Here is a 27754-nt window from a genome sequence, read left to right on the forward strand (position 1 = left end):
AACCTGACCAAAATATACTTTACAGAACGAAGCAGCCACTCATTTTCCTTATACCTTAATAATTTGGTTCTAACTGCTGAAAGAGGTATACATGATAGGCACATAAGGAGATATAAATATCCTATGAGTTCCAAGGTGGTTCAGTGGTAAAGAATTTGCCTGCCAGTGTAGGAGACTTGGGGGTTCAATCCCTGGGTTGAGAAGATCCCCTGGAGAGGGAAATGACAACCCACTCCAGTATTCTTGCCTGGCGAATCCTATGGACAGACGAGCCTTGTGGGCTATGGTCCATGGGGTTGCAAATTGTTGTACATGATTTAGAGACCAAACAATAACGACAAATACGCTATGGTAAGAAGCACACAGGACCCCTTTGACTACTGTAGTGATAACTGAGTCAGGATTATATTGTTCTAATTCTAGTAAAGTTCCAGGCTTCACTACCCCCACATGAAAGGAACCCTGGTTATTTATGTTAAGATGGTGCTTGAAGTCAGGAGGCTTCCCTTTAGCCTGTCCTTTAGCTAGAAAAGACTTGTGTGAGCCTTGGTTGGGTTACTTGATTGCTTAGGAACACACACACATGGAGGACTGCCCCAATAGTTGAGATCACTTGGCTTACAAATGAGGCACATTCCACTGTTATGCATAAAACACCACTTGGAAGTGAGAATGTTCACAAGCAATGCTAATGTAAGAACCTCCTGGTAATCCTAGCACCTCTGCCCCTGTTCCAATCAGGCTCAGGATGCACCTGCAGGCCCTTGACTTTCCCCAGCTATAATTACTCCCCTGGGACTGAGAGTTACTGATGATACACAGCTGGAAGAATAAAATAGGCCAAAGGACAAACAGATCCATTTCTATGAGCAGAATGTATTTCATCTTTCTTGATAGATGGTGTTGCTGCCTCAAACTCCATAATGTCAGACTAGACTCTAGTTTCCTCTGACTTTGATAACTCTAACTCACAAACCTCTCGAAATTCAACTACTTATTAATTCATTCAGCAATGTTTTTTGTTGGGCATCTACTATGAGCTAGCCATCCACTATGACTACCTGACTCTTTTACCCATCTGGCCAGAACTTCTAGACTCGCCCCATTGCTTGTCCAGACTATGACAACTTGCCCTCCAACTATGCCTAATCTCCATATTCCTGGCCCTGTCCTTATTTGCTTCACCTATACACTAATATACGTGGTGTTTTTGTTGTTGTTTAGTTGCTAAGCCATGTCCAATTCTTTTGAGACCCCATGGACTGCAGCCCACCAGGCTCCTCTGTCCATGAGGTTTCCCAGGCAAGAATACTGGAGTGGATTGTCATTTCCTTCTCCGGGGGATCAAGACTTTTCTTTTCCAGAAAAATATTGCTATATCTCAAGTCAAGTTATGACAAAGAACATGGATGTCTTTGTGTTAACCTTCAACATGTCTGGATAACAAATTGTATATACCACTCTAGAAATACATCATTCTTTGGAAAATGGTTGCTCCTGGTTTCAGTTATGTCCCTTTAAGATGAGCTAGAGGTGAAGAGCTTATGGTAACTGGCAAGAGCAGGAAGAGAGCACTCAAAGCCACTATGTCAGATGTCCCAGAAGGCCGAGGATGCCAGCTAGTGAGCGAGCAGTGACACAGATGCCACAGTTTAAAAAATGCACTTCAGCTCTATGTAGACAGCCAAGAAAACCTCATGAATATCCACAGCTGTTGCTCACAAAGAGGAGCAAGACAGATAAAGCAATGTCAACGATACGATACAATGCGAATAAAGGTTAACAGCAAGTCCTAAAAATTGTTTTAAAACCGAACGGCCATTAAGCAACACCACTTTGTTATGTGAGGCTAATGACCCTTCCTCTTTATTAAATCATGCTGACTATGCTCTTCTGAGAAGCCAGAAAACAGTACAATACTTTATAAAGGAGAGGGCTGGCACAGTCGTCACCATAGGTATGCTATTCCCAAAGAAGAGAGAAGTTAGGATGAAGGGAACCAAATTGTCTGTGGAAGAATTTTTCTGTTGTCACACTGTCCTTCCCATTTTAAAATTTCATTTTAATCCTGTTCACCATCAGGAAGTGGTTCCTGTTTACAATGCAGTTCTGCTGCAGCTGCTAAGTCACTCAGTCGTGTCTGACTCTGTGCGAACCCACAGACAGCAGCCCACCAGGCTCCCCCGTCCCTGGGATTCTCCAGGCAAGAACCCTGGAGTGGGGTGCCATTTCCTTCTCCAATGCATGAAAGTGAAAAGTGAAAGTGAAGTCGCTCAGTCGGGTCCGACTCTTCGTGACCCCGTGGACTGCAGCCCACCAGGCTCCCCCGTCCCTGGGATTCTCCAGGCGAGAGCACTGGGTGGGTGCCAGTTCTTCTGGGCCTCTGCTAAACATAGTACTAAATCCTTTCGTTTCTAAAGTGCAAAGACTGTGTAACTTTGTGGATTATTATGTCCCCAATGCTTACTATGCTACCAGTGTGTGTATGTATAGGATTAATCCAGATGAAGAATATATTTAATATGTAAGTAAATACATCATTCATGGTGCTTGGTACATAGTAGACACTTAGTAAGTATTTAATGACTGTATAATTCAAAGGTCAAATAAATTAAGCAAGCATTGATGAATTGAAATGAAATTAATTATATCAAATATGTTTAAGAAGTCAAAGTAGATTTTATTTTATAAAAATGTGGCATTTTATAATGACTTTCAGGAAATGCTACTATGGATATGAATCAAAGAGAAAACATGAACAAAAGGTACATGGGTAAAACTATGGTGTGTCTTTGAGATGTCAAAATAAAGAAATGAAAAATTCAATAGGCTATCTAGTTGACATTTTGCATCGTGAAACCGGATATATCTAAAAGGCTTTTAATATTCATTTATTCATCCTCACTATATATCTGCTGACTTTTTAGTATTCCATTCAACTAGTACAGAGACTGTGTGTTTAAGGTCCAAGTTCCATGTAGGAATATAAACTATTTTAATTTTCCTTCCTGCTGAAAACCCTTGAAGTCCCCCACCATTGCATTTTTTTCCCTAAAATAATTGGTTTGGAATCAATACACTCAATTCTCTAACCAAAATGCTCTAGATTACTTGTCATCTTTGGTCACTTGGGCAATATTGAAGATATGGATGCAAAATGTCCTATGATATTAGCATGAATTTAATCTTACAAATATGTACTACAACTGATCAGTTAGTCTGGATTATCAGATATGGATGATGAAAGTAATTATTTCAGATGAACTTAGTAAATTATTTCACCTCACTTACAGAAAGTTTTAACAAATTGCTTGTAATCATGACCTAAAGCAAATGAATCACAGTAGACTCCCTTTCATGTACTTTCATATAGACAATGCATCTTTAACACTCTTAATTGCTATTCCCATTTAGCCATTCATTGGCACTTGGAAAACAGTGAAATTTTCCCCAATAGCATATTTCATCTCATTATTTTATGTGTAGAGGTTAAGGAGTCAGATTTTCCAGTATTAATTATTGTGTACAGAAACTGAAGGTAACTGACTACATTTTCATACATATTGTTGGAACCTATAATCATGGTCAGAACAGGCTTTATTCTCATTTTAAAGATATATCTGAAAAAGGGCCTGTGATACTTTTAAATAGGCTGCTACAATCATTAGGTGAAAACACTGCTTTGATAATAAGCATGCACATGTATTCATCAAACAGCATTTCTCTAATTTACTGTGAAAATATAGAAGTCAATTAGAACATACTCATATCATTGTTCACATAATAGTAACAATAAGACCAATATCAAAGGTTCCTCAAAAATTTTGATGTTACCATCACCACTCTGTCCTTCTCGTATCACTATAAAAATAAAACAAAATCATAAACTCTTCTCCTTTGAGGATCTCAAAACAAAACAAAAGCTCTAAGTTTCATTATTATAGTACAATGAAAACTAAGATTTAAATTTGGCTTTTTAAAGTAATGACTTACAATTGGACTTCTTTTTTACCTTGGCTTACCTTGGGCATTCCATACACACATTTCCAAGGCTTATAGTAGTTTGCTGGTGAAGACCGTATGCATAAGGAGTGATATGTCATGATTTCTTATTAGTTTTGATTGGAACGTATGGTAGTTTGTTCTCTTGAAAAATTAACTCATTTTTGAATGTTCAAAGAAACAGGCTCAGTACAATGTTTTGCTAATATCTCATTTATAAGATTTCCACAAGCCATGAATGGCAAACATAAGAAAATTATAAACTACAATCAGAAATTTTTTCCTTTGAAGTCACCTTTGAGAATTGTTACAAAATCACACAAAATATGTGGGTCCAGATGTACTATTAGCTTTAAATCGAGTATCTCTATGGCTATTAATATGTTTCTTGAATAATTTTGGTTTTCTTTGATGCCAGGAAGAGCTAAATATGATCTGTACCTAAATTTGAATTTTCTAGAGAAAAAAATAAACTTGGTTCTTAATTTGTTTCTTAGTAAGGGTTTTGACAGAATTGGCTGATCTCCTGACCAACTAATATCTCCTTGTTAAACTGTTTTTTGAAATAATTTCAAGAAATAAAACTATTTTAAAGAACACCCATATATACTTTACCCAGGTTCATCTATTGTTAGTATTTTATTACCTTTGCTCTCTTTCTTGATAGATTAAAAGCATTTTCTTCTGAATTATTTGAGGGTAAATTGCACTAGTCATACCCTTTTAACTTTAAATTTTTCATCTTGTATCTCCTAGGAATAGGGATATTCTCTTACATAATCACAAATTCATGCTTTTTAATTGAGCTTGAACAACAAAAGATAGCTTACCATCTGCAATTTCATCATCTCCAAAATGCTGTCGGTAGAAGAGCATTAATTCAATATTGTAGCATTTGTAGATGACCACAAGCAGTACAAGGAGGAGGAAGATTGCTCCCAGGCCTCCTGCAAGCTCAATTTTGTAGATTAAATCTGGAACAAATAAAATAAACAGGAAAAGGTAATTAAATCATCAATACTGAGGAACTTTTGATATTTCTAGTGTCTAAAATGTACAGCCCATTGTATTTTTCTTTACAAAAGATTCTTGATAAGTACAGTAAGTAGATGTGTTCTTTATACATTTGTGTAAATCAATTTTTATCAAATTAACTCTCTTCTAAATATTTGAAAAATTTTACTGTTGAAAGTGATAAGTCTATCTGAAAAAGAATAGTATCTGGCACTTTGTTTTGAACACATCTATATCTCACGTGTATACTTTTGCTTGAAGTGTATTTCAGGAAACTATTAGAGTTGCCTTTTACTGGGTTCATGTCCAATATTTTGTTGTTTCTATGAAATTATCTTTTGGCTTAGGAAGATTACCATCTAATACTTCTTAGGCCACAGGTCCTTTTCTTCTACAGGAGACCAGAATCATAAAATTATTCCCAGAATCAAATAAAATCTAATGAGCTTGCAGGATTTAACTATTTCATTTAACCTTGGTAGAACATAACCCAATAGAAGGTAGGCAGGGGAAATTAGCTTATCCATTTTCCCTACTTAATTGAATAAATGACTATAATTTATATGCAATATAACATGCCCAGCGGGGCTAAGAGAGTATGAGAAATCCAGGCTAATCACTTGGCCTATTCAGCCAACACAAAGGTACCTGATAGCAGCCTTAGGTTGTTCCAGTGGGGCACCCCTAGAACTGTGACAGTTAGAAAATTTAAATCAATACATAATGGAAGGAGACTTAATATACCCCAGGCTCAGAGAATAGTGACTTACCTGTAGCTTAATTAGTGATATTCCAAAATCTAGGGTGTATCATCAAAAGAGGAGATAGTATCATGGAATTTAGAGAAAGGGGAAGTCAGAGAAGAATTTAGAATATAAATTCAGCAATGTGCAGAGGAGAAGTGCTGAATCTGAAAGACACCAGACCAGAGACATTTTCCACTTTGGCACAGGGAAATTCACTGGTCTCAACAGAACACAGGTAAACCTACCTTATAATGACCCAAGTTCCCTTTAAACTAATCTCATAATTGCCAAGTGACTCTTTTATTATTAATTCAGCTTACCATGTAACTACAAACTGAAAAAGGAAGTGGCATTTTGGTTTGTACATCAGTTGTTTATGAGTTTCCTTGGCATCAATCAGCCTCCCTGGATGCATCAATTCTGGTCAAAATCAAATTGATGACCATGACAAACTGCCATTCTTGAAGGTCTCTTGACAAGAAGATCATCAGTCATCTGTATTTCCTGAGATTGTCCCTTATCTCTATATAGGCTTATTGTTTAAGATAAATTAGGTTCAATGTAACAATAAGAAAAAAGATAAATGTATATAATATATATTACAAGTAATGTATATTATAGATAAAATTTTCTACTAGTCTACCATATATTCTCTAAGTAATCTGTTAGGGCAGGAATTACTGATTCAAATTCATCAATGTAGAATCTGACTCAGCAGTTTGTTCACTTACTCAAGGTCTTATACCTAAGAAGTAGACCTGAGAACAGATATTTTAATTTCAAATTTAAGGTTCTTTTTATTGCACCACAGTTTTGTAAGCTGCATCCTGGAAACTAACCGTGAAAAGCCTTCTCTTTGTTCCTCCATAGAACTATTGGTAATACTTCTCAAAAACATATGACTTGCAGTAACTTTGGCTGCTTCTGTCCTTTACATTTTGAGGAAAGAAGCTAAACTACAATTGCCAGGCAGAATGCTAGAACTTAGCAGATCTCACGCAGGTTATTGAAGGGTATTGAAGAATTCTGTAAGCTATACCAGAAAGAAACAAGGAGCTCCTTCAGTTCAGTTCAGCTCAGTTGCTCAGTTGTGTCCGACTCTTTGAGACTCCATGGACCACAGCACTCCAGGCCTCCCTATATATCACCAACTCCCGGAGTCTTCTCAAACTCATCTCCATTGAGTTGCTGATGCCATCCAAACATCTGTCGTCCCCTTCTCCTGCCCCCAATGCCTCCCAGCATCAGGGTCTTTTCCAATGAGTCAACTCTTCGCATCAGGTGGCCAAAGTATTGGAGTTTCAGCTTCAACATCAGTCCTTCCAATGAACACCCAGGACTGATCTCCTTTAGGATGGACTGGTTGGATCTCCTTGCAGTCCAAGGGACTCACAAGAGTCTTCTCCAACACCACAGTTCAAAAGCATCCATTTTTCGGTGCTCAGCTTTCTTTATAGTCCAACTCTCAGATCCATACATGACTACTGGAAAAACCATAGCCTTGACTAGATGGACCTTTGTTGACAGAGTAATGTCTCTGCTTTTTAATATGCTGTCTAGGTTGGCCATAACTTTCCTTCCAAGGAGTAAGCATTTTTTAACTTCATGGCCGCAGTCACCATCTGCAGTGATTTTGGAGCCCAGAAAAATAAAGTCAACCACTGTTTCCACTGTTTCCCCATCTATTTGCCATGAGGTGATGGGGCCGGATGCCATGATCTTAGTTTTCTGAATGTTGAGCTTTAAGCCAACATTTTCACTCTCCTCTTTCACTTTCATCAAGAAGCTCTTTAGTTCTTCTTCACTTTCTGCCATAAGGATGGTGTCATCTGCATATCTGAGGTTATTGATATTTCTCCAGGCAATCTTGATTCCGGCTTGTGCTTCATCCAGCCCAGCGTTTCTCAGGATGTACTCTGCATATAAGTTAAATAAGCAGGGTGACAATATATAGCCTTGACATACTCATTTTCCTATTTGGAACCAGTCTGTTGTTCCATGTCCAGTTCTAACTGTTGCTTCCTGATCTGCATACAGATTTCTCAGGAGGCAGGTCAGGTGGTTTGGTATTCCCATCTCTTTCAGAATTTTCCACAGTTTATTGTGATCCACACAGTCAAAGGCTTTGGCATAGTCAATAAAGCAGAAATAGATACTTTTCTGTAACTCTCTTGCTTTTTTGATGATCCAGCGGATGTTGGCAATTTGATCTCTGATTCCTCTGCCTTTTCTAAATCATCTTGAACATCTGGAATTTCATGGTTCACATATTGCTCCTTGGAGTCCAGCATATAAGAAAAGGTTTTAGGTTTCATGGGGAGATAGAGAATTTGGTATTTTAAAGGAGGTGGAGTAAGAGAGGAGATGGTAGTGGCCAGAGACAACATAGCCAGTCAGGAGAGTCACTAAGAAGAAATGTAAGAAATATGATGTTATACTTTTTGAGTAGGAAGAGGGGGAGGATGGGGGGAAAAAGTCAGTGAAGCTGCTTTGAGAGACAAAATATGTTAATAAGTAGAATTATGAAGGGCCTCATATGAGCAGGGACAGGAGGTTGGAATCTGTCTCTATCCTGCCTGCTGTAAGAGGTGGTCATTTGGAAAATTAAGTCACAAAACTTCAGATAAAAATCAATCCTATGTCATATTAGCTCTGCCTCCTATCTTCCATATAGAAAATGACTCCCTAGGAACCACTGCCTGCCTCTATGTGGGTGATAAGGCAAGCTTGCTTATGAGACCTCTGTGGGGCTGCAATATCATAATCTTCACTTGTTTTCTTAGCATGTTACATCAATTATGCATTTTAATAGCTAGTGTTAAATTGAAAGAGCAATATGATTTTCTTTGGTTTACTCTGAAAACTGAATTCTCTTTGATCTTAGATTATTGATTGTCTTGATTCAACATGTTTTTCCTGTTGCAAAATGTTCATTTAATGTTGTAATTTTTTATGAACTCTGTCTCTCTCCCTCAGTGTCTCTCTGGTCAGAACAGCTTTGAACTGTTTTGAAAGTCACTTAATGGGATTTTTTTTTCCCAGCAATTCCTGTGTTATTTACAGAGTAGGGTTGCTATTAGGTAGATGGAAAACTTCAGCAGCAGGAACAATTTGTGCTCCCAAGAAGTAGACACCTTTTTCAGCAGTAAACTTACGGAAGAAAGTTGTGGTGTGAGAAGTCCCTTTGTGGTTTTGGGGTTCATTTTATAAAAATGTCTTTGAAAGATATTACCTAATGATGGCTGTTTACATTGAAAACTGTGGATCTAGATCCTGAGATTCAGCCAGTATTCTTTGATTCAGCCCAGGCAGTCACATTAAAAGGGAAATATGTATCCTATAATCAGAGGGCAGAATTGCCATCAACCAGATGACACCTGGCTTTTCTCTTGTCTTCTGTTTTCAACTGCCATTTTCCATCTCAGCAGGATCCATACTTCCAGGGACATTTCCTGACTGAGAAGGTGAAAGTCATTTTATTTGAACTGTGTCATGTATACATTTCACAAGGATAGCGATAGCCAGAACAGGAAATATATACGTGACTGTAACTTTTTCTAGGCACCCAACATACAAGTGTAGTTCTTTGTAACCTTCTTAGTTTGAACCCAACCAGTTCTTCACTTTGAATGCAAAGATCAGACAACATAAGATGGGACTAACAGCAATTGAAGTCAAGGGGCTTGAAATGTTCTGAGCTTGCTCATAATTTGGGAAGCAGGTTAGGGGATCCCACACGAGGGTTTCCTATACAGGTTGGGGATTCAGGGTAAGGCAGTAGCACTAGGAATGAAGAGAAAGAGAGATTCGTTGATATGTGTCTGTGGTAAAGGGGGCACACCCAGAGAAAATATAATCATCAGAATTTTCCTAGCACTAAGTTCAGAATATTGGCTACTCAAATAACTTAGAATGAATTTCTTACTAAAATGTTCATTGTACTTACTGGCAAACAGTTTATCAGAGAGCAAGGAAGTGGTAGGTTAGTAAATGCAGGTAGAAGATGCATACATAGGTAAGGGGCATCTTGCTTTGAGAAAGGCTGACACTGTTAACTGTATATATTAGACATGAGTTGTCACTTTACAAAAGGTCCTTTCCCTTTGTGAAAAGATTTATGAAATATTTCTTCTCTATAATGATCACTTAGGACATTTAGATATTTGATTGTATCATTAGGAAGTTATTTTTCCATAAAAGGAGCCATACTCATATTCCAAATGGAAACACTGTGGCTACTAATGTGAGGCTATGTTGTGATAAAGCCTGAAAGGTTCAACTTTAAAGGAAATAACTGAAATTTTGCAAGATGAACTAGAGTTCAGTCTGATTTAATATGCTAGATCAGAACCATAGGGCTTCTTGTTCTTTTCTGAACATTTACCATACTATTGAGAGCTCCCAAGTAAAATGGAATAAGGGAAGATGAACTGCATCCTTTTGTGAAGCACAGTGAAAAAATTCAACTGCTACCTAAAACAGAGAGTACAAACTGGTATACCATGGGCCAGACAAAAAGGATTTTTGTCTGTATGTTTCCCCAAAAGTCGATACTAATACTTAAAAATCAAAATATTGTATATTCAGTCTTTCAACTTCACTTGAAAACTTTGAAGCTCTCATATCCATAGGTTCACTTTTCAGGAGGCATGACAAAAATCTTCTATAAAAGAGTAATGACTGCCCTTTAAAGCACAGCATGTTTTCTGTAACCTATGTTTAATATCCAGCCTTCCTTTTCTTTTAATTGCCACATATACCTGGCTATTGAGGTCTTTGTGTTTTTATCTCCCAATCTGGAAATTTAATGTTTTGAAAAGAGAAATGCATTCAGATAACCCAGGATAGATACCAGTCAAGTCCAGATCTCAGGGAAATCCTCTCTTTACCAGTCCTTATCATCCATCCTCCACCTAACTGCTCTAGTCATCTAGGAGGACCATTTTCACCCAACAAATGCCTTTGAGCACTTACTATATTCTACGTGCTTGGGATATGGCAATAAGTAAAGCAGGGAAAAGTCCCTGTTTTTATGAAGTTTACATTCTAATGTGTGTGTGTGTGTCGGGTGTTGGGGGAGACAAGTAGAAAACAAATATGGAATATGATATCAGATAGTAAATAGAGTAAACAGAAATAGAGCCAAGTGAGAGGGAAAAGAATGTGATGGGTAGTCCATCAATGGATGAATAGATCTAGAAAATTTGACATATGTACACAATGGAATAGGCTTTCCCGAGGGGCCCAGATACTAAAGAATCCACCTGCAATGCGGGAGACCTGTGTTTGCTCTCTGGGTTGGGAAGATCCCCTGGAGGAGGGCATGGCAACCCATTTCAGTATTCTTGCCTGGAGAGTCCCCATGGACAGAGGAGCCTGGTGGGCTATAGTTCTTGGGGTCACAAAGAGTCAGACATGACTGAGTGACTAAGCACAGCACACAGAAGAATATTATTCAGCCTTAATAAAGAAAGAGATTCTTGTCATTTGCAACAACATGGATGAACCTGGAGGGCATTATGGTAAGTGAAATAAGACAGACAGAGAAAGCTAAATATAGTGTACGATATCACTTATATGTGGAATTATTTTTAAGTTGAAGTCATAGAAACAGAAAAGAGAAAAGTGCTTGTCAGGGGATGGAGGGTGGGGGAGAAAATAGGGTGAGATTAGTAAAAGGGCACGAATTTCAGGTAGGTGAATATGGTTGGAGAAGCTAAGGTATAAAATGGTGACAATAATGGATAACACTGGATTGTATCATTGAAATTTGCCAGGAAGGTAGAAATTAAATGTTCTCACACACACAGAAATAAAAGATAGATGTGTGAGGTGATTGTTAATTAACTCAATGGGGGGAGTCATTTCACAACTTACAGATAATCATGCTGTACACTTAAAATATCTTACAATTTTGTTTGTCAGTTTTACCTGATGGCTCAGACGGTAAAGAACCTGACTGCAATGCGAGAGGCCTGGGTTCAATCCCAGGGTCGGGAAGATCCCCTGGAAAAGGGAATGGCTACCCACTCCAGTATTCTTGCCTGGATAATTCCATGGACAGAGGAGCTTGGTGGGCTACAGTACATGGGGTCACAAAGAGTCGGACATGACTGAATGACTAACACTTTCACTTTTTTTAACTCAATAAAGCTAAAAGAATGTTTTAAAGAAAGAGATTGGGTAGTACTATCTTATAAAGAGTGACCAGGGAAAGGCCTATTGAGTAGGTAGTATTTAAACAGAGACCTGTAAGAAAAGAGGGAGTGAGTCATTGGAACTGCTGGGGAAAGAGGGTTCCCGGCAGAGGAAGTAGCAAGTGCAAAGATCAAGAATCAGGACCTTGCTTGGTGAGCATGAGAAATAGAAAGGAGGCTAGTGTATGCAAAGTTTAAGGCAGATTGTGGTAGAAAATGAGATCAGAAATGTCTTGGAGGACATGGCAAAGATTTAGGGTTTCACTCTAAGTGTAACAGTGTGGTGGTGGTGTGGTTAATTGCTAGGTCAGGTCTGACTCTTGTGATACTATGGACTGTGGTCCGCCAGGCTCCTCTTTCCTTGGGATTTCCCAGGCAAGAATACTGGAGTGGGTAGCCACTCTTTTCTCCAGGGGATCTTCCAGACCCATGGATCAAACCCGCATCTCCTGCACTGCAGGCAGATTCTTTACCAACTGAGTCACCAGGGAACTGAAGGTTCTGTAATTGGATGGTTCTGACTAGAGAAATGATATGATTTGACCTGAGTATTTAAAGGATAAATCCAGATGCTGTGTTGAGATTAGACTGTAAGGGAACAAGGGACAAGCAGGGAGACCAGTTAGGGGGAAAATGCAGTGAGCCAGGTAATTGATGCTGGTGGCTCAGACTTAGATGGTAACAATAAAGGTGGGGAAAGTGCTCAGTGTTGATGTGTTGTAAAGGCATAGCCATCAAATTTCCTGCTAGACTAGATATAGCGTGTGTGAGTAAAGAAAAAGTCAAGGATGACTCCAAGGATATTTGGCCTGAGCAACTGGGAGGATGGTGATGGAGATGGAGAAGGCAACTGGAGGATCAAGTTTATAGGGAGGAGAAATCAGAAATCCTGAGTGGGACAAGTGAAGCTTGATATGCCTACTAGATATGTTTACTAGTGGAGTTTTTGAATTGTTGTGGAATAGGCAGTTAGGAATACAACTCTGGAGTTTAGGCAAGAAGTCCAAGCTAAAGACATAAATTTGGGAGATGGCAGCAAATAAATCATGAGCAAAACTGAGTTGGAGATGGAATCAACTCATCTAGGGACTGAGAAGAGGGGACCTGAAGTCTGGGGAACTCTAATGTTTAGAAAGATGGGAGTTAATATTCTCAGTTATTCATGATTTAGACACATTTCCTTGTAGAAGCCGTGGGAGGCAGCAGTTTTACAGGGTACCTTGGTTTCTAGTGTCAGATTATTAGAAGTGAAGGGCTCCTAGTGGTTACTTTACTTATCAAAGGAAAGTGGATTTATTTTAAAACTCAAGGCTATTTCTACCTCTACTGACTGACTATAAGATAAGACCCCCCTCGTTATTTTTCCTCTGAGCAAGTTTTTATTTATAACACTTTATATATTTTGTACAATTTTTTGTTTCATGAGTAAGGTTTGTCTTTCTTTGTGCCCTCACTGCCCTGCAGACTATAAACCCCATGCAGGCTTAAGGATGTCTATTTCCTAATACCTAACACAATGCTTGCTATACATGCTCCTCAATAATAAAAGAGAACATTATTCTTTCATTAACCAGAAGGGTTCTAAGTGCCTATTAGTGGTGAGACACTGCCCAAGTTACTGAGGATACTTAGGTGCAGTCAAGTGTGGCTTGGAGGATCTCTAAGCCTAAAATGAGACTGAGATGGACAGGAACAAAACTATCCTTGCAACAAGGTTATCTGGACATGATCAATGTCTGCCTTTCATGTAGGTGGACAAGTGGTTGCTAAGTGCATACAAGTTCCATTTAATAACACTTTGAGCATGATATACTTCATATCATATCATTATTATTTGAACCTCAAAGTGACTCTGCAAAGTAGGTATTATTACCCCTATTTTATAGATGAGGAAACTAAGGTTTAGGCTGTCTAATCAGACAAGTTAGTCCTACTAAGGCAGGTAGCTAAGTCAGTAGCTGCAGTGGGATCTCCTGAAGCACAGTCTCATTTCACTGTCCATGTTAGACTCCTCTATACTTAAACACTCCATTATTTTAAAACAAAATCATGTCTAGCAGAGTAAGAAGTGGTGCTAGAGAGATAAAAGCATTATTCTCAGACTAATGACATTTCCCTGCTTCTCCTAGAGCTGCTGGGCAAGGTCAAGTATTAGAGCTGGTGGGAAAATAGAAATCCCATCTTGGCTACAAGGTACAACTAGTGACCTTGCTAATTGAATCTGTTCTATTGCTCTATAGCCTAGACGAGAAGAACACTGATTGAGAACATTTGTTCAGTTACATTTACAAAACCTTTTCCAGATGCACATATACAGAAAGTATTTAGTCTTTTGCAGTAATCAGGAGTTGTGGTAGGGTAAGAGCCGATCTTGGAAGCTGCTCCAGCTGCCTGAATTGTTATTCCTATATCTACTTTTCTCTATTTGTATATTTATAGTTTCTTTTCTTTGCTCATTATGTGCAATTTCCACCCCATATGGAATCATCTCTGAGAGTGATCTACATAAAGGCCAAACGATTTAAAAATATATGCACCTGATGAAGGCCTTGAACACCAGGTCATATCATGAAATATTGTTCATAATCTTCATTATAACAATGGTAAAATATTATATGATACTAGTCCTTATTTCTATTTATATTCTAGTCAGGGAATTTAAAAAGGGACTGTTTCTTATCCAATAGTAAAATCGCTAGTATTTCATTTAAGCAATATAAGATGAAGGTGAACTATAGAGAAAAATTTAAATATCAATGCCCCTCAAATCTTATGTAATACTTATAACCAAGGTATTTTTTCATCTCACTGGATTTTTAAAAATTTTTATTTATTTTAATTGGAGGAAAATTACTTTACAATATTGTGATGGTTTTTACCATACATCAGTATGAATTGGCCATAGGTATACATTTGTTCACCCGATCCTGAACCCGCCTCCCACCTCCTTCCCCACCTCATCCCTCCAGGTTGTCACAGAGTCCCTCCTACACTGTCGGTGGGAATGCAAACTGATACAATTACTATGGAGAACAGTATGTAGATTCCTTTAAAAAATAGGAATAAAATACAATATGGCCCTGCAATCTCACTGGATTTAACACAATTTAACAATATTTCATGTCATCTGTCCATTTTCTAATGATATGAAGATCATAGGCATTTTATGCTAATATCCACAGCAAAAGAGAGATTTTTCCTTAAAAATAAAAAAATGATTAATAGAAATTTATACTAGATAATAAAATCAGGCCAGGAAACATACCTAACTTCAATAGTTACTACATAGTTAAACAAACTATAGTAACAGTTATAAAAATAAATACCCTTTTTACGCAGCAGAACACTGGCATGTTTTCGTCCATTTCGGTTTTCCACATGGCAGGTATAATTCGCCAGGTCAGCCTCCACCACTGAATCAAAGATGAGTGCCAACTCAACTTCTTTTTCTCCAAGATGCTCTTTGAGGAGCCTGAAATAAAGGAAAGTACTCTTGGCTAAATCGGTTTGATTTGGGGAGAGCCCAGTCATGCAAAGACTGAAGATAGTTACGTAGCTCACTAAGGTCTCCAGTAGGCTGATGGGTGTATATGCAAAAACTTCAAAAAGAAACAAAAAGTGACTTTTAATGTGAAGATCAGATGGGAAAGGAAAAAAAGTGAGGAATTCACTCAGCAAAAAGAAATATTAACATGCCACTAGGCTTTGATAAATGAAGCCAGTATGATTTGTGTAGCAAACAGGAGGAGACATTGGGCTCCATATTCTAAGCTGAGCTTATGAAAACAAACTGGATTGTTCGCATCACAACATGAAGGGGGAAAATCTGTAGAAATGTAGGGTTTGTGTTAGAGTTTTGACAACAGGGGGTAAGACAGTTAAAACGGCTTTTCAAAAGCCTTGAAAAGGATTGCTTTATGAGAAGTAAACTAAGCGTGGTTAGTGGCATTCTATCCCCAAATATCAATAAGAAGCCTGTTCTCTACTTTCTCCTGCCTTTTGTCCAATGCAAGCATATATCCCTAATCCTCTAATGTACTACTATGGCCCTGCTTCCCACCCCCTCCACAACATTGCTCACCATTTGTCTTTCTCCTTCCCTCTGCACCCTCCTACCCTCACAAGAGAAACCACCTTATGTGTATTTTTTCATAGTCCTGTCTTTTGCTTTCTCAAGTGAGGTTGCAGGTCTTGAATGGCCAGTAACAGTTGTTCTTCGCAGAGGAGCTGAGTTGCCAGGAAACTTTCCTGAGGGGTGCGTCTCTTGTTTCTTTGGAGAGCTATATTCTCGCCAGTGGCCAGCTGCCTCCTGGGTGAGGTGAAAGTGGGTACCCTGCTGACTTTTACTTTCTATCTCCTGCTTTCGACCAAAGAAAGAGCAAATTGTGAATCTAAATAGTGGAAAGCCTGCCATTAAGGTCTGGGGTGAGGTTGTTAAGTACATGAATTTGCAAGAGGGAAATTCTCATCTCCTTTTTGGATACCTGGTTATGAAGGCAGTGAAGAACATTCTGATTTACTGGCATTTAGCATAAAGTTGGAAAAGACACCTGTACTCAGAAAACTGGGTTATAAATATGGGCCTCCCACTTACAAGCTCAAGCTGGATTCTTACAAAGTAATTAACTCAATGACACCTTAGTATAACTCATCTTTAAATTGGGAAAAATACCTACCCTCCTTAACTTTGTTGTGGGGGTAAAATGGTTTAAAATGATTTTAAGATTAAATAGCAGATGCAAGTGCAAATGAATGTCATTAAATACCAACATTTCATTATCCAAAGGGTAACTGTTTAAATTTTGGCTCCTCCAAATATATTTGTATTTATACATGTTGATACTTAAATTTGGCTTAGATGAATCTCTTCTGGATCCCCTCTGAGAGAAGGGAAGGCTTAAAGCTGGGTTGGTGGAAGGGAGTTCTTGGAATCTGAGACTCCCCCATACTGAAATCCTAAACACAGATTATATTCCCAATACACGTTTTAAAAATTAACCCTATTTCTGTTACCTTCCGATAATATACATATCAGAGAGTTTATAATACTGGCATTTATAACTTGAGTAAATCTCCTTAGTATAAGAATTTTCTTAATCGTATTTTGCTGGTAGTCTATTAAATTTTTTTTTCCTGGCTAAACTTGCAGTTTTCCTCTCTTTCTCCTATCCCAACATAAACCTAAACAAGGAAAAATGGGAATTTACTGTCTTCACAGTTTATGTTGAATTTTACTCCATTTTCTTCCTGCTATGCGTGAATCGCACTATATGCAATTTTTTAGTTCTATGTGACCCACTATGGAATAACCCCCTTTAATGCCAGAAGCTGCTTAAGCACTACAAATTAAATTTGATTTAAAGCTTCACGTGTAGGGCAGCCACAGCCTTTGCCAGGCATGAGGCAGAAAGCTGATCTTGTCCCGCCAGACCAAGCCTTTCCCTCTTCATTTCTAATGCAGTTTCCAAAAACAGGCCTTCACAGGCTGCAGAAAGAATCTGGAGAGAGGATTTGAAAAATGATCCTTCATCCGTCTATTAATATATATGAGGTGTCTTAATTATCAGCTCTTGAAAATATAGAGGGGACTTGCTTTTTTGGAATTAAAGATCAAGTTGGTGTTTATGTCTATAAATCACTCTGCAAAGCAGTCACAATTTCCTAACAAATATTGATTTATAACAATCTATCAATGATTCTTTGTCATTTCTCTAAGTGCCTAGCTCTGGGATAGATACTGGTGTTAGAGAAATGTAAGCATTAAAAGACCAGGTGCCTGCTCCCAGTAATCATTAACATTTAAACAAGGGGACAAAATCTACATAGCTGAAAAAATTATAGGAGGAATGAGGTAAAACAGGGTGATATAGTCATGCTTACAATGGAATAAAAAAAAAAACAGACTATTATTTACTAAAGTAGCTGGAGATGGCTTGAGAAGACTCTGCCTAAACAAAAGAAGGAAGCATTTTCTAGGAGAGAAGACAGAAACAGGTTTTCGCAGAATGTTTGACACTGAAGGGACTGGTTTTGGAATGGGGGATACACATGAGGGGATCTTGGGATATACTTCAAATAACTTCAGAAGTATCTCACTCCAAGGATTAATATTGAAGGCAAGTTATAGGCAATAGTGAATACTGACAAAATAAAAATAAATACTAAATTCAGGTGACAGAAATCACTACTTTTACTAGTGACAGAAATCACTAGTTTTATTGTTAAAACCTATTATTTAAAAAGTCATGCTAAAAAAGTTTGGAAGTTTTCACTCTCACCCTTACAACAAGAAAAAAGTGAACAAAATCAAAGCCAACAACTCTTCTTAGATCCATCAGAGAATTGAGGTCATAGGGCAAACTCCTGCTCTGAGAATTTGAGATAGTGAGGCAAATACTGAGAATCACAGTGCACTGGGACCAGAAAACCAGGAGCAGGAACCAATATGAATTAAAAACAATTAATTGATGAGTCACTGTAGGGCTAGTATGGACTAGCTTGAAAGTTAAAAAAACTCCATGAGATCTAATCTTAGGGGTGCCTCATACTTTCATGAGCTTTGCTTCCAAGAGCCTGTCCAGGGTTTCAGGCTGAAGATCAGAGACATGTTCCTTTACGCTTTGGGCAAGGGAGGAGGGAAAAGCACCTATCTTGAAATGAGCCTACAGCACTCTTTCTTCTTAACAAAGGCATGCCCTCAAGGGAAACTTCTTTAGCAGAGCCTAAATTACTCGAGTTTTACCGAAACTGGAGGAAAGAGAGATATCTAGCTCCAGCCTCCTCAAGCCTTCCTGTTTCATCTAAGAAAAGGAGGAGGAAAGCTGAGAAACACTTGTAAAGGTCAGAGCCTGAAGGCACGGGCTGATGGAAAGACTAAGACTTTATCATAGTGTTACAGAATATTTACCACCATACCAGTCAAGGGCTTTCAGATGAAAGAATGGCCAGGCTCAGACCCTGTTTCAGAAGCAGTCTCTAGGAGAACTGAAAGAAACAGTGGAGGTGTAAACAAGTACATTATAGGAAATTTTAGCCTTTTACACCTACAACTATAGAAAACAGTAAACACAGCTTAACTCCTAGCCACATAAACATAAAATCTTACTCTAAAGACATGTTTACTTCAGTTCCTTTTATCTGATATATCTCGTTTTCAAACAAAAAATAAGACATTTTAAAAAGAAAAAGTTTTGAAAAGACAACACAACCATCAGAACCATACTCAGATATGGCAGAGAATGATCAGAATGAGAATATAAAATAACCATGATTAATAAGTTAAAGTCTCAAATGGAAAAAGTGAACAATGTAAACAATAGATTGGTAATACAACCTGAGAAATGGAAATTCTAAGAAGGAATCAAAAGGAAATGCTAGAAAACAAGACACTGTAATAGGAATAAACAGTGCCTTTCATGGGCCATTAATAGACTGGATGTGGCCAAAGAAAGAATAAGTGATCTTGAAGACAGTCAACAGAAATCTCCTAATCTGAAATGCAAACAGAAGAGAACATGGAAAAAAAGGAACAAAATACTGAACACTGAGGTATAACTACAAAAGGAGTAACATACATGTAACTTATGTCACCAAAATACAAGAAAGAGAAAGGAACAATATAAATATTTGAAGTAATAGTAACTGAGAATTTTCCAAAGATACCAGAACACAGATGCAGGAAGTTCAGAGAATACCAAGCAGAGTAAATATTTTAAAAACTACATCTTGATGGATCATATTCTAACTTTAAAAAGTGGGGAAAAATGAGAGAAAAATCTTGAAAGGATTCGGGGCGGGGGGAACTTACCTATAGAGAAATAAGAATAAGAAACACATCTTTAGAAACTATATAAGCAAGAACAGAGTGGAGTGGAATATTGAAAGTGTTGGAAGAAATTTACAACAAACCTAAAATATTGTATCCATTTTTCCTTCAGATGTGAAGGAGAAATAAAGACTTCTTCAGACAAATAAAAAGTGAGGGAATTTGTTGCCAGTAGACCTGCATTGTAAAAAATGTTAAATTCTTAAGAGAAAATGAAAATGATACAGGTCAAATTTGGATCTTCATAATGAAAGGAAGAGATAGACAGGAGTAAATAAGGGTAAAATGTCTTACCTTTCCTATTCATAATTAATCTAACAGGTAAGAACTTATTTATTTATTTTTTAATTAATTAATTTATTTTACTTTACAACATTGTATTGGTTTTGCCATACATTGACTTGAAACTGCCATGGATGTACATGTTGCCCATCCTGAACCCCCCCTCCCGCCTCCCTCCCCATCCCATCCCTCTGGGTTATCCCAGTGCACCAGCCCCGAGCATCCTGTATCATGCATCAAACCTGGACTGGCAATTCATTTCACATATGATAATTTACATGTTTCAATGCCATTCTCCCATATTATTCCACCCTCACCCTCTCCCACAGAGTCCAAAAGGCTGTTCAATACATCTGTGTCTCTTTTGCTGTCTCGCATACAGGGTTATTGTTACCATCTTTCCAAATTCCATATATATGCATTAGTATACTGTACTGGTGTTTATCTTTCTGGCTTACTTCACTCTGCATAATAGGCTCCAGTTTGATCCACCTCATTAGAACTGATTCAAATGTATTCTTTTTAATGGCTGAGTAATATTCCATTGTGTATATGTGTCACAGCTTTCTTATCCATTCATCTGCTGATGGACATCTAGATTGTTTCCAGGTCCTGGCTATTATAAACAGTGCTGCGATGAACATTGGGGTACACGTGTCTCTTTCAATTCTGGTTTCCTCAGTGTGTATGCCAAGCAGTGGGATTGCTGGGTCATATGCCAGTTCTACTCCCAGTTTTTTAAGGAATCTCCACAATGTTCTCCATAGTGGCTGTACTAGTTTGCATTCCCACCAACAGTGCAAGAGGGTTTCCTTCTGTGCACACCCTCTCCAGCGTTTATCGTTTGTAGGCTTTTGGATAGCAGCCATTCTTACTGGCATGTAGTGATACCTCATCGTGGTTTTGATTTGCATTTCTCTGATAATGAGTGATGTTGAGCATCTTTTCATGTGTTTGTTAGCCATCTGTATGTCTTCTTTGGAGAAATGTCTGTTTAGTTCTTTGCCCAATTTTTGATTGGGTCTTTTATTTTTCTGGAATTGAGTTGCAGGAGCTGCTTGTATATTTTTGAAATTAATTCTTCGTCCATTGCTTCATTTGCTATTATTTTCTCCCATTCTGAAGGCTGTCTTTTCACCTTGCTTATAGTTTTCTTGGCTGTGCAGAAGCTTTTAATTTTAATTAAGTCCCATTTGTTTATTTTTGCTTTTATTTCCAACATTCTGGGAGGTGGATCATAGAGGATCCTGCTGTGGTTTATGTCGGAGAGTGTTTTGCCTATGTTTTCCTCTAGGAGTTTTATAATTTCTGGTCTTACATTTAGATCTTTAATCCATTTTGAGTTTATTTTTGTGTATGGTGTTAGAAAGCATTCTAGTTTCATTCTTTTCCAAGTAGTTGACCAGTTTTCCCAGCAACACTTGTTAAAGAGGTTGTCTTTTCTCCATTGTATATTCTTGCCTCCTTTGTCGACAATAAGGTGTCTATAGGTACGTGGATTTAACTCTGGGCTTTCTATTTTGTTCCATTGATCTATGTTTCTCTCTTTGTTCCAGTAGCATACTGTCTTGATGACTGTAGCTTTGTAGTATAGCCTAAAGTCAGGCAGGTTGATTCCTCCAGTTCCATTCTTCTTTCTCAAGATTGTTTTGGCTTTTCAAAGGTTTTTTGTATTTCCATACAAATTGTGAAATTATTGTTCTAGTTCTGTGAAAAATACCGTTGGTAGCTTGATAGGGCTTGCATTGAATCTATAGATTGCTTTGGGTAGTATACTCATTTTCACTATATTGATTTTTCCAATCCATGAACGTGGTATATTTCTCCATCTATTTGTGTCCTTTTGATTTATTTCATCAATGTTTTATAGTTTTCTATATATAGGTCTTTTGTTTCTTTAGGCAGATATATTTCTAAGTATTTTATTCTTTTCATTGCAATAGTGAATGGGGCTGTTTCCTTAATTTCTCTTTCTGTTTTCTCATTGTTGGTGTATATGAATACAAGGGATTTCTGTGTGCTAATTTTATATCCTGAAATTTTACTATATTCATTGATTAGCAATTTTCTGGTGGAGTCTTTAGGGTTTTCTATATAGGGGATCATGTCATCTGCAAACAGTGAAAGTTTTCCTTCTTCTTTTCCAGTCTGGATTCCTTTTATTTCTTTTTCTTCTCTGATTGCTGTGGCCAAAACTTCCAAAACTATGATGAATAGTGTTGCTGAGATTAGATTTATACATTCTCACCACGTTTTTAAAAAAATAGCTAATTATGTTAACTATGTGAGCTTAACTAATATAATGGTATACATCAATTATACCTCTATAAAATAAGAGTGAAAATGTAACCTAGAGAATGGAAGAAAATGCTTGCAAACCTATATTTGATAAAGGGCTAATATCCAAAATATATAAAGACCTTTTTATAACTCAATATAAAAAACAAACAGACAACGTGCACCCCAATGTTCATCACAGCACTGTTTATAATAGCCAGGACATGGAAGCAACCTAGATGCCCCTCAGCAGATGAATGGATAAGGAAGCTGTGGTATATATACACCATGGAATATTACTCAGCCATTAAAAAGAATTCATTTGAATCAGTTCTAATGAGATGGATGAAACTGGAGCCCATTATACAGAATGAATTAAGCCAGAAAGATAAAGACCACTACAGTATACTAATGCATATATATGGGATTTAGAAAGATGGTAATGATAACCCTATATGCAAAACAGAAAAAGAGACACAGATATACAGAACAGACTTTTGGACTCCGTGGGAGAAGGCAAGGGTGGGATGTTTTGAGAGAATAGCATCGAAACATGTATATTATCAAGGGTGAAACAGATCACCAGCCCAGGTTGGATGCATGAGACAAGTGCTCGGGGCTGGTGCACTGGGAAGACCCAGAGGGATGGGGTGGGGAGGAAGGTGGGAGGGGGGATTGGGATGGGGAATACATATAAATCCATGGCTGATTCATGTCAATGAATGGCAATAACCACTACAGTATTGTAAAGAAATTAGCCTCCAACTAATAAAAATAAATGGAAAAACAAACAAACAAACAGACAGACAAACAGACAACTTGTTTGAAAACAATGGACTGAGGACCTGAACAGACATTTCTCCAAAGAAGGCATACAAATATCCAACAAATATATGAAAAGGTGCTCAAATTCACTATCATGAGGGAAATGCAAATCAAAATCACAATGTGGTCATCTCAAATCTGTTAGAATGGATATCACCAGAAATACTGGCAAGAATGTGGAGAAAAGGGAACCCTGTAAACTAATGTGCAACCACTATGGAAAACAGTACAGATTCTTCCAAAAATTTAGAGTAGAACTACCATATGATTCAGCAATCTCACTTCTGGGTGTATATCAAAGGAAATTAAATAAAGATCTCAAAAAGATATTTGCCTTCTCATGTTCATTTTAGCATTATTCATATTAGGCAAGATATGGAAACTAATGTTTACCAGTAGGTGAACAGAAAAAGAATATGTGGTTTATATGTACAATGGAATATTATTCAGACTCAAAAAAAGAAAATCTTGCAATTTGTGATTACACAGGGGAATTTGGAGAACATTATGCTAAGTGAAATAAATCAGACAGAGAATGAAAAATACTGAAAAATATTGCATATTACTTATATATGAACTCTAGAGAAGCCAAACTAATAGTAACAGAATGGTGATCTAAAGAATCAGGAGCTGGAGGGTAGAAGAAATAGGGAGATGCTGCTCAGTAGATGAAATGGGGAAATGCTGGTCAAAGAGTACAAACTTTCAATTATAAGATGAATCACATCAGGGTACCTAATGGCAACCCACTCCAGTGTTCTTGCCTGGAGAATCCCAGGGACGGGGGAGCCTAGTGGGCTGCCCTCTATGGGGTCACACAGAGTCAGATATAACTGAAGCGACTTAGCAGCAGCAGCAATATATAGCATGGTGGCTATTCAACAATACTGTACTGTATCCTTGAATTTTGAGAGGAGAGTAAATCTCAAGTGTTTTCACCACACATACACACATGGTAACGTGTGGTGATGGATTTGATAATTAGTTGATTGTGGCAATCATTTCACAATGTATACATATACCAAAACACCACATTGTATACCTTAAATATATACAACTTTTATCCATCAATCATACCTCAATAAAACTGGAATTTTTTTAAAGTCACACATGAAATAGAGGAAAGAGAACTGACTCCTCCAAAATAAAATAAAACTTGCAATTCTTGGATCATAAGGTAGTTTTCTTATTAGTTTTTTGAGGAACCTCCATATTTTTCCACAATGGCTGCACCAATTTACAATCCCACCAACAATGTACTAGGGTTCCTCTTCCTCCACATCCTCACTAACATTTGTTATGTTCTTTTTGATGAGAGCCATTCTATCAGGTGTGAGGTGATCTCTCATTGTGGTTTTTGCATTTCCCTGATGATTAATGTTGTTTAGCATCTCTTCATGTGCCTGTTGGCCTTCTGCATTTCCTCTTTTGAAAAATGTCTATTCATGTTTTCTGTTCATTTTTTTTAATTGAATTGTTTTTGTTTTTGATATTGATTGTCTGTGCTGTTCCAGTGTCTGTTCATTTTAAATAGTCCCTTAAACCAAGTTGAATCCTCCTTTGGTGACTAGGTATGTTGCAAGTCTCTGGGTCTTTATTCTGAGTATGAGTAATAATTATCTAGGAATAATTGAGAATGTCATTAATAGGAGATAGTTTTTTTAAACCCTATTAAATAAACAAAATCTTTATTTTAGTGTCATTTGCTTTTTTTAAAAAAAATCCTGTTAAAGCCTTATTAGTCAAAGACCAGGATCAAATTCTTAGGCTGACACAAACAGATTTATTGATTGGATCCACTGTGGTATGAGTGCTCCAGAGGAGCGGTGGATTGTTTCTTGATTGAAGGAAGAAGAAAGCATCTGTTATAATGTTTAGGTTCTCACAAAAGATTGAGAATGGTCTAAAAAAGCAGGGATAATTTCTGAATTAATTTCAGCTTCTGAGGCAGTTGGTGGGGATGGGGAGGATTCAGTAGGAATTGTATATTGTCATGAGGTGGAGATGGTCTACTAACTGGGTATTCCCAGGAATATAACAATAGCAAAGCAGGTCTGAGGATCACTGAGAAGAAAGCAGTAGTCACTCAAAAGAGGTGGGGGTCATTACAGCCTTATACAACTGCTTCACAACATTGGGAGAAACTGTTTTCTGTTAACTTTGCAGCTGGCTTTATCTGTCTGTCCTCCCAGCCTGATTAATAGCTGGACTGCTTATTCTCAGTCCAAACTAATTTTTACTTTTCAGTCCCAAACAGGTTTTGGTTCTTTACATCCTAAGTGTGGACTACAAGAGATAATTCTGAGCAATTGAGGATTCTTGCTAGCTGTGTTCTTATAAAGTCATTCTAGCTCCGTTGGAACTGTGAATCAACTGCCCAAGAACTGCTCTTTCTCAGTCTCTAAACTTCAGATATTTTAGGTGTAAAATAAACTGATATGATTTATTTCAAATGCTATAAAAATTCAATGTAATTTAGGATATCAAAATGTTTTTGCAATATACCGTGTAGTATAAAAACATGGAGGAATTTTTATTATTATTTACTAATTATAGGTTCTTGTATAGAGCAGCTTATAACACAAAACACCATATTTGAGACTAGGCATCTATAATCTGTTTAGTAAATGAAGAGAGAGAACAAATATGTCTTAGGCAGGTTTTAAATATTTTATGCCTAGGTCAAGGTACCCACTGTAGGAGTGAAGCTGTGAATAGTAGAGTCACCACTCCTCCAAAAATCATTCTTCATATAAGTGACCATTAAGGTTGCTTTTGGGTAAAACTATGCTGCTTATGAAATTTACCTTTCCACTGAAGCCTCCTCATGATTTACAAAATCTATACTTACATATAGGTGTGATGAGATTTGAAACTTATTTAAATCAAAGGCAAAGTGATCAATCAATAATCCTTACAGTGGGATGAATTGAGAGTGGGAGAAAAGAAGAGATGATGTGCATGTTTGGGGGTTGTTTTGTGACATTTTTAGTTCAGTTTTGGGGCATCCATGGCAGGTGTGGATGTTTCAAGGAGCTGAAAAAGCATGATGGAAAATTGTCAAAACAGACTCCTTCATTTTGCCTTGGGCTGTGTGGCAAAAAATTACATTCACAGCTCCATATTATTTGTTTAAATTGATAAGGTGTTAACATTATTTTGTGTCTTTAGCATAGACTCACCCTATTTTAAGAATAAAATTCTTTCATACCTGTATTACATTCCCTCCTTTGTTAAAGAGTATTTGACTCACTCAAGAAATGTATACATTAAGGTTAAAAAAGGGTGGAAATAGAAGGCTGGACAGTGGTAGAAGCACAAGTGAAAAAAACAGAACTTACAAACAAAGCCCATATTCAACTTATAGCCTTTTAGGAATTGAAAGTAAATTATATTATTTGCATTTTAACAATCTTGTCTGAAAAGCCTTAAGATAAATTGAATATGTTTTTCAGGTCAAGAATTATAGAAGATTTGGTAAGCTTGTTTTATGATATTGCCTGGGGGAAAGACATTAGCTATTGATAGGGAGATTTGTAAAGTGAAATTTTTAATAGAAAATTACTCTCCATTGGGGCAAAGCAATTGTACTGAAATTCACGCAGTCTCCATCGACAATCAGATGCAATTCACAACCCTGCAGGGAAGCTTAAAGACTATTATTTCTTGTTTAATAGGATTAGTTCAATTTCTCTGCCTTTTTTTATTAGAACTGTGGAATATATACCTCACAATTTTTTTTAAAATTCTCAAGTCTCTGGTAAGATTAATTAAAAGGAAGTTATGTAAACTGGGATGGCCTTGCTAGAATGCTCATACCCAAAGACTACTCCTTTTCATGAACTTTCTTATCCTACTTCACAAGCTGTTCCCATTAACTTTAAACAGAGGGACAGAAATTAGGAAGTCCTCTGGGATGGAACTGGGATGGCCTTGCTAGAATGCCCATGCCCAAAGACTACTCCTTTTCATGAACTTTCTTATCCTACTTCACAAGCTGTTCCCATTAACTTTAAACAGAGGGACAGAAATTAGGAAGTCCTCTCCTAATGATAGTTTCTACTGGCTCTCCTCCAAATAATTATTTGATTTGTCTAAATAGACATGGAGCTTGTAGAGAGCAGCTTGTTGTAAGGATTTAAAAGAGTACATAAAAATAATCAAATTTTCACAATTGCAGTTTATGCTACTGCACAAGTAAAATTCCCTTAACATCCCTACAGATGACATATTTTGGAGTCTGTGAAAAGGCTGTAATGTAGTTTGATAGGCTGGCAGTTGTGATTTGATACTACATTTAGGTTCAAATTTTCTTAGGGCTCAGTCTCTTAGCAACATCATAGACTTTGTTAGGGCTATGCCAATTTCTGCCTAACAGGAGATAAAGGGGAATCTGTATGCCTAGAGTGGAGATTGAATCTCTGGTAATAGGTTGCAAGTAAGGAGATACAAGGAACTATGGTGGCCAGAGTAACCCAGAGAACAGTGAGAGCTCCAAAATCCTGGTCAGTATTTGATCAAATACGCTAGTCAAACTACAAGGGAATTGCTGAATAAAGAGGCTGTACTGACTATAGTCTGAGTAA

At 37.4% G+C, this 27754-nt stretch overlaps 1 protein-coding gene across 2 annotated transcripts in view; it reads right to left on the minus strand.

Moving 5' to 3' along the window:
• The window catches only part of IL1RAPL2 (interleukin 1 receptor accessory protein like 2), a 1257588-nt gene that overhangs the window by 16805 nt on the left and 1213029 nt on the right, over positions 1–27754 (minus strand). For both annotated transcript variants that reach the window (XM_070461797.1, XM_070461798.1), the window contains exons 8-9: positions 15286–15431; positions 4833–4976 (exon numbers count right to left, since the gene is read on the minus strand). In XM_070461797.1, the coding sequence (XP_070317898.1) occupies positions 4833–4976; positions 15286–15431 (290 nt within the window). The remainder of the gene's footprint in view (positions 1–4832; positions 4977–15285; positions 15432–27754) is intronic.

This window comes from Odocoileus virginianus, chromosome X (genome assembly GCF_023699985.2).
Source record: "Odocoileus virginianus isolate 20LAN1187 ecotype Illinois chromosome X, Ovbor_1.2, whole genome shotgun sequence".
In the NCBI taxonomy this organism is placed as follows: domain Eukaryota; kingdom Metazoa; phylum Chordata; class Mammalia; order Artiodactyla; family Cervidae; genus Odocoileus; species Odocoileus virginianus.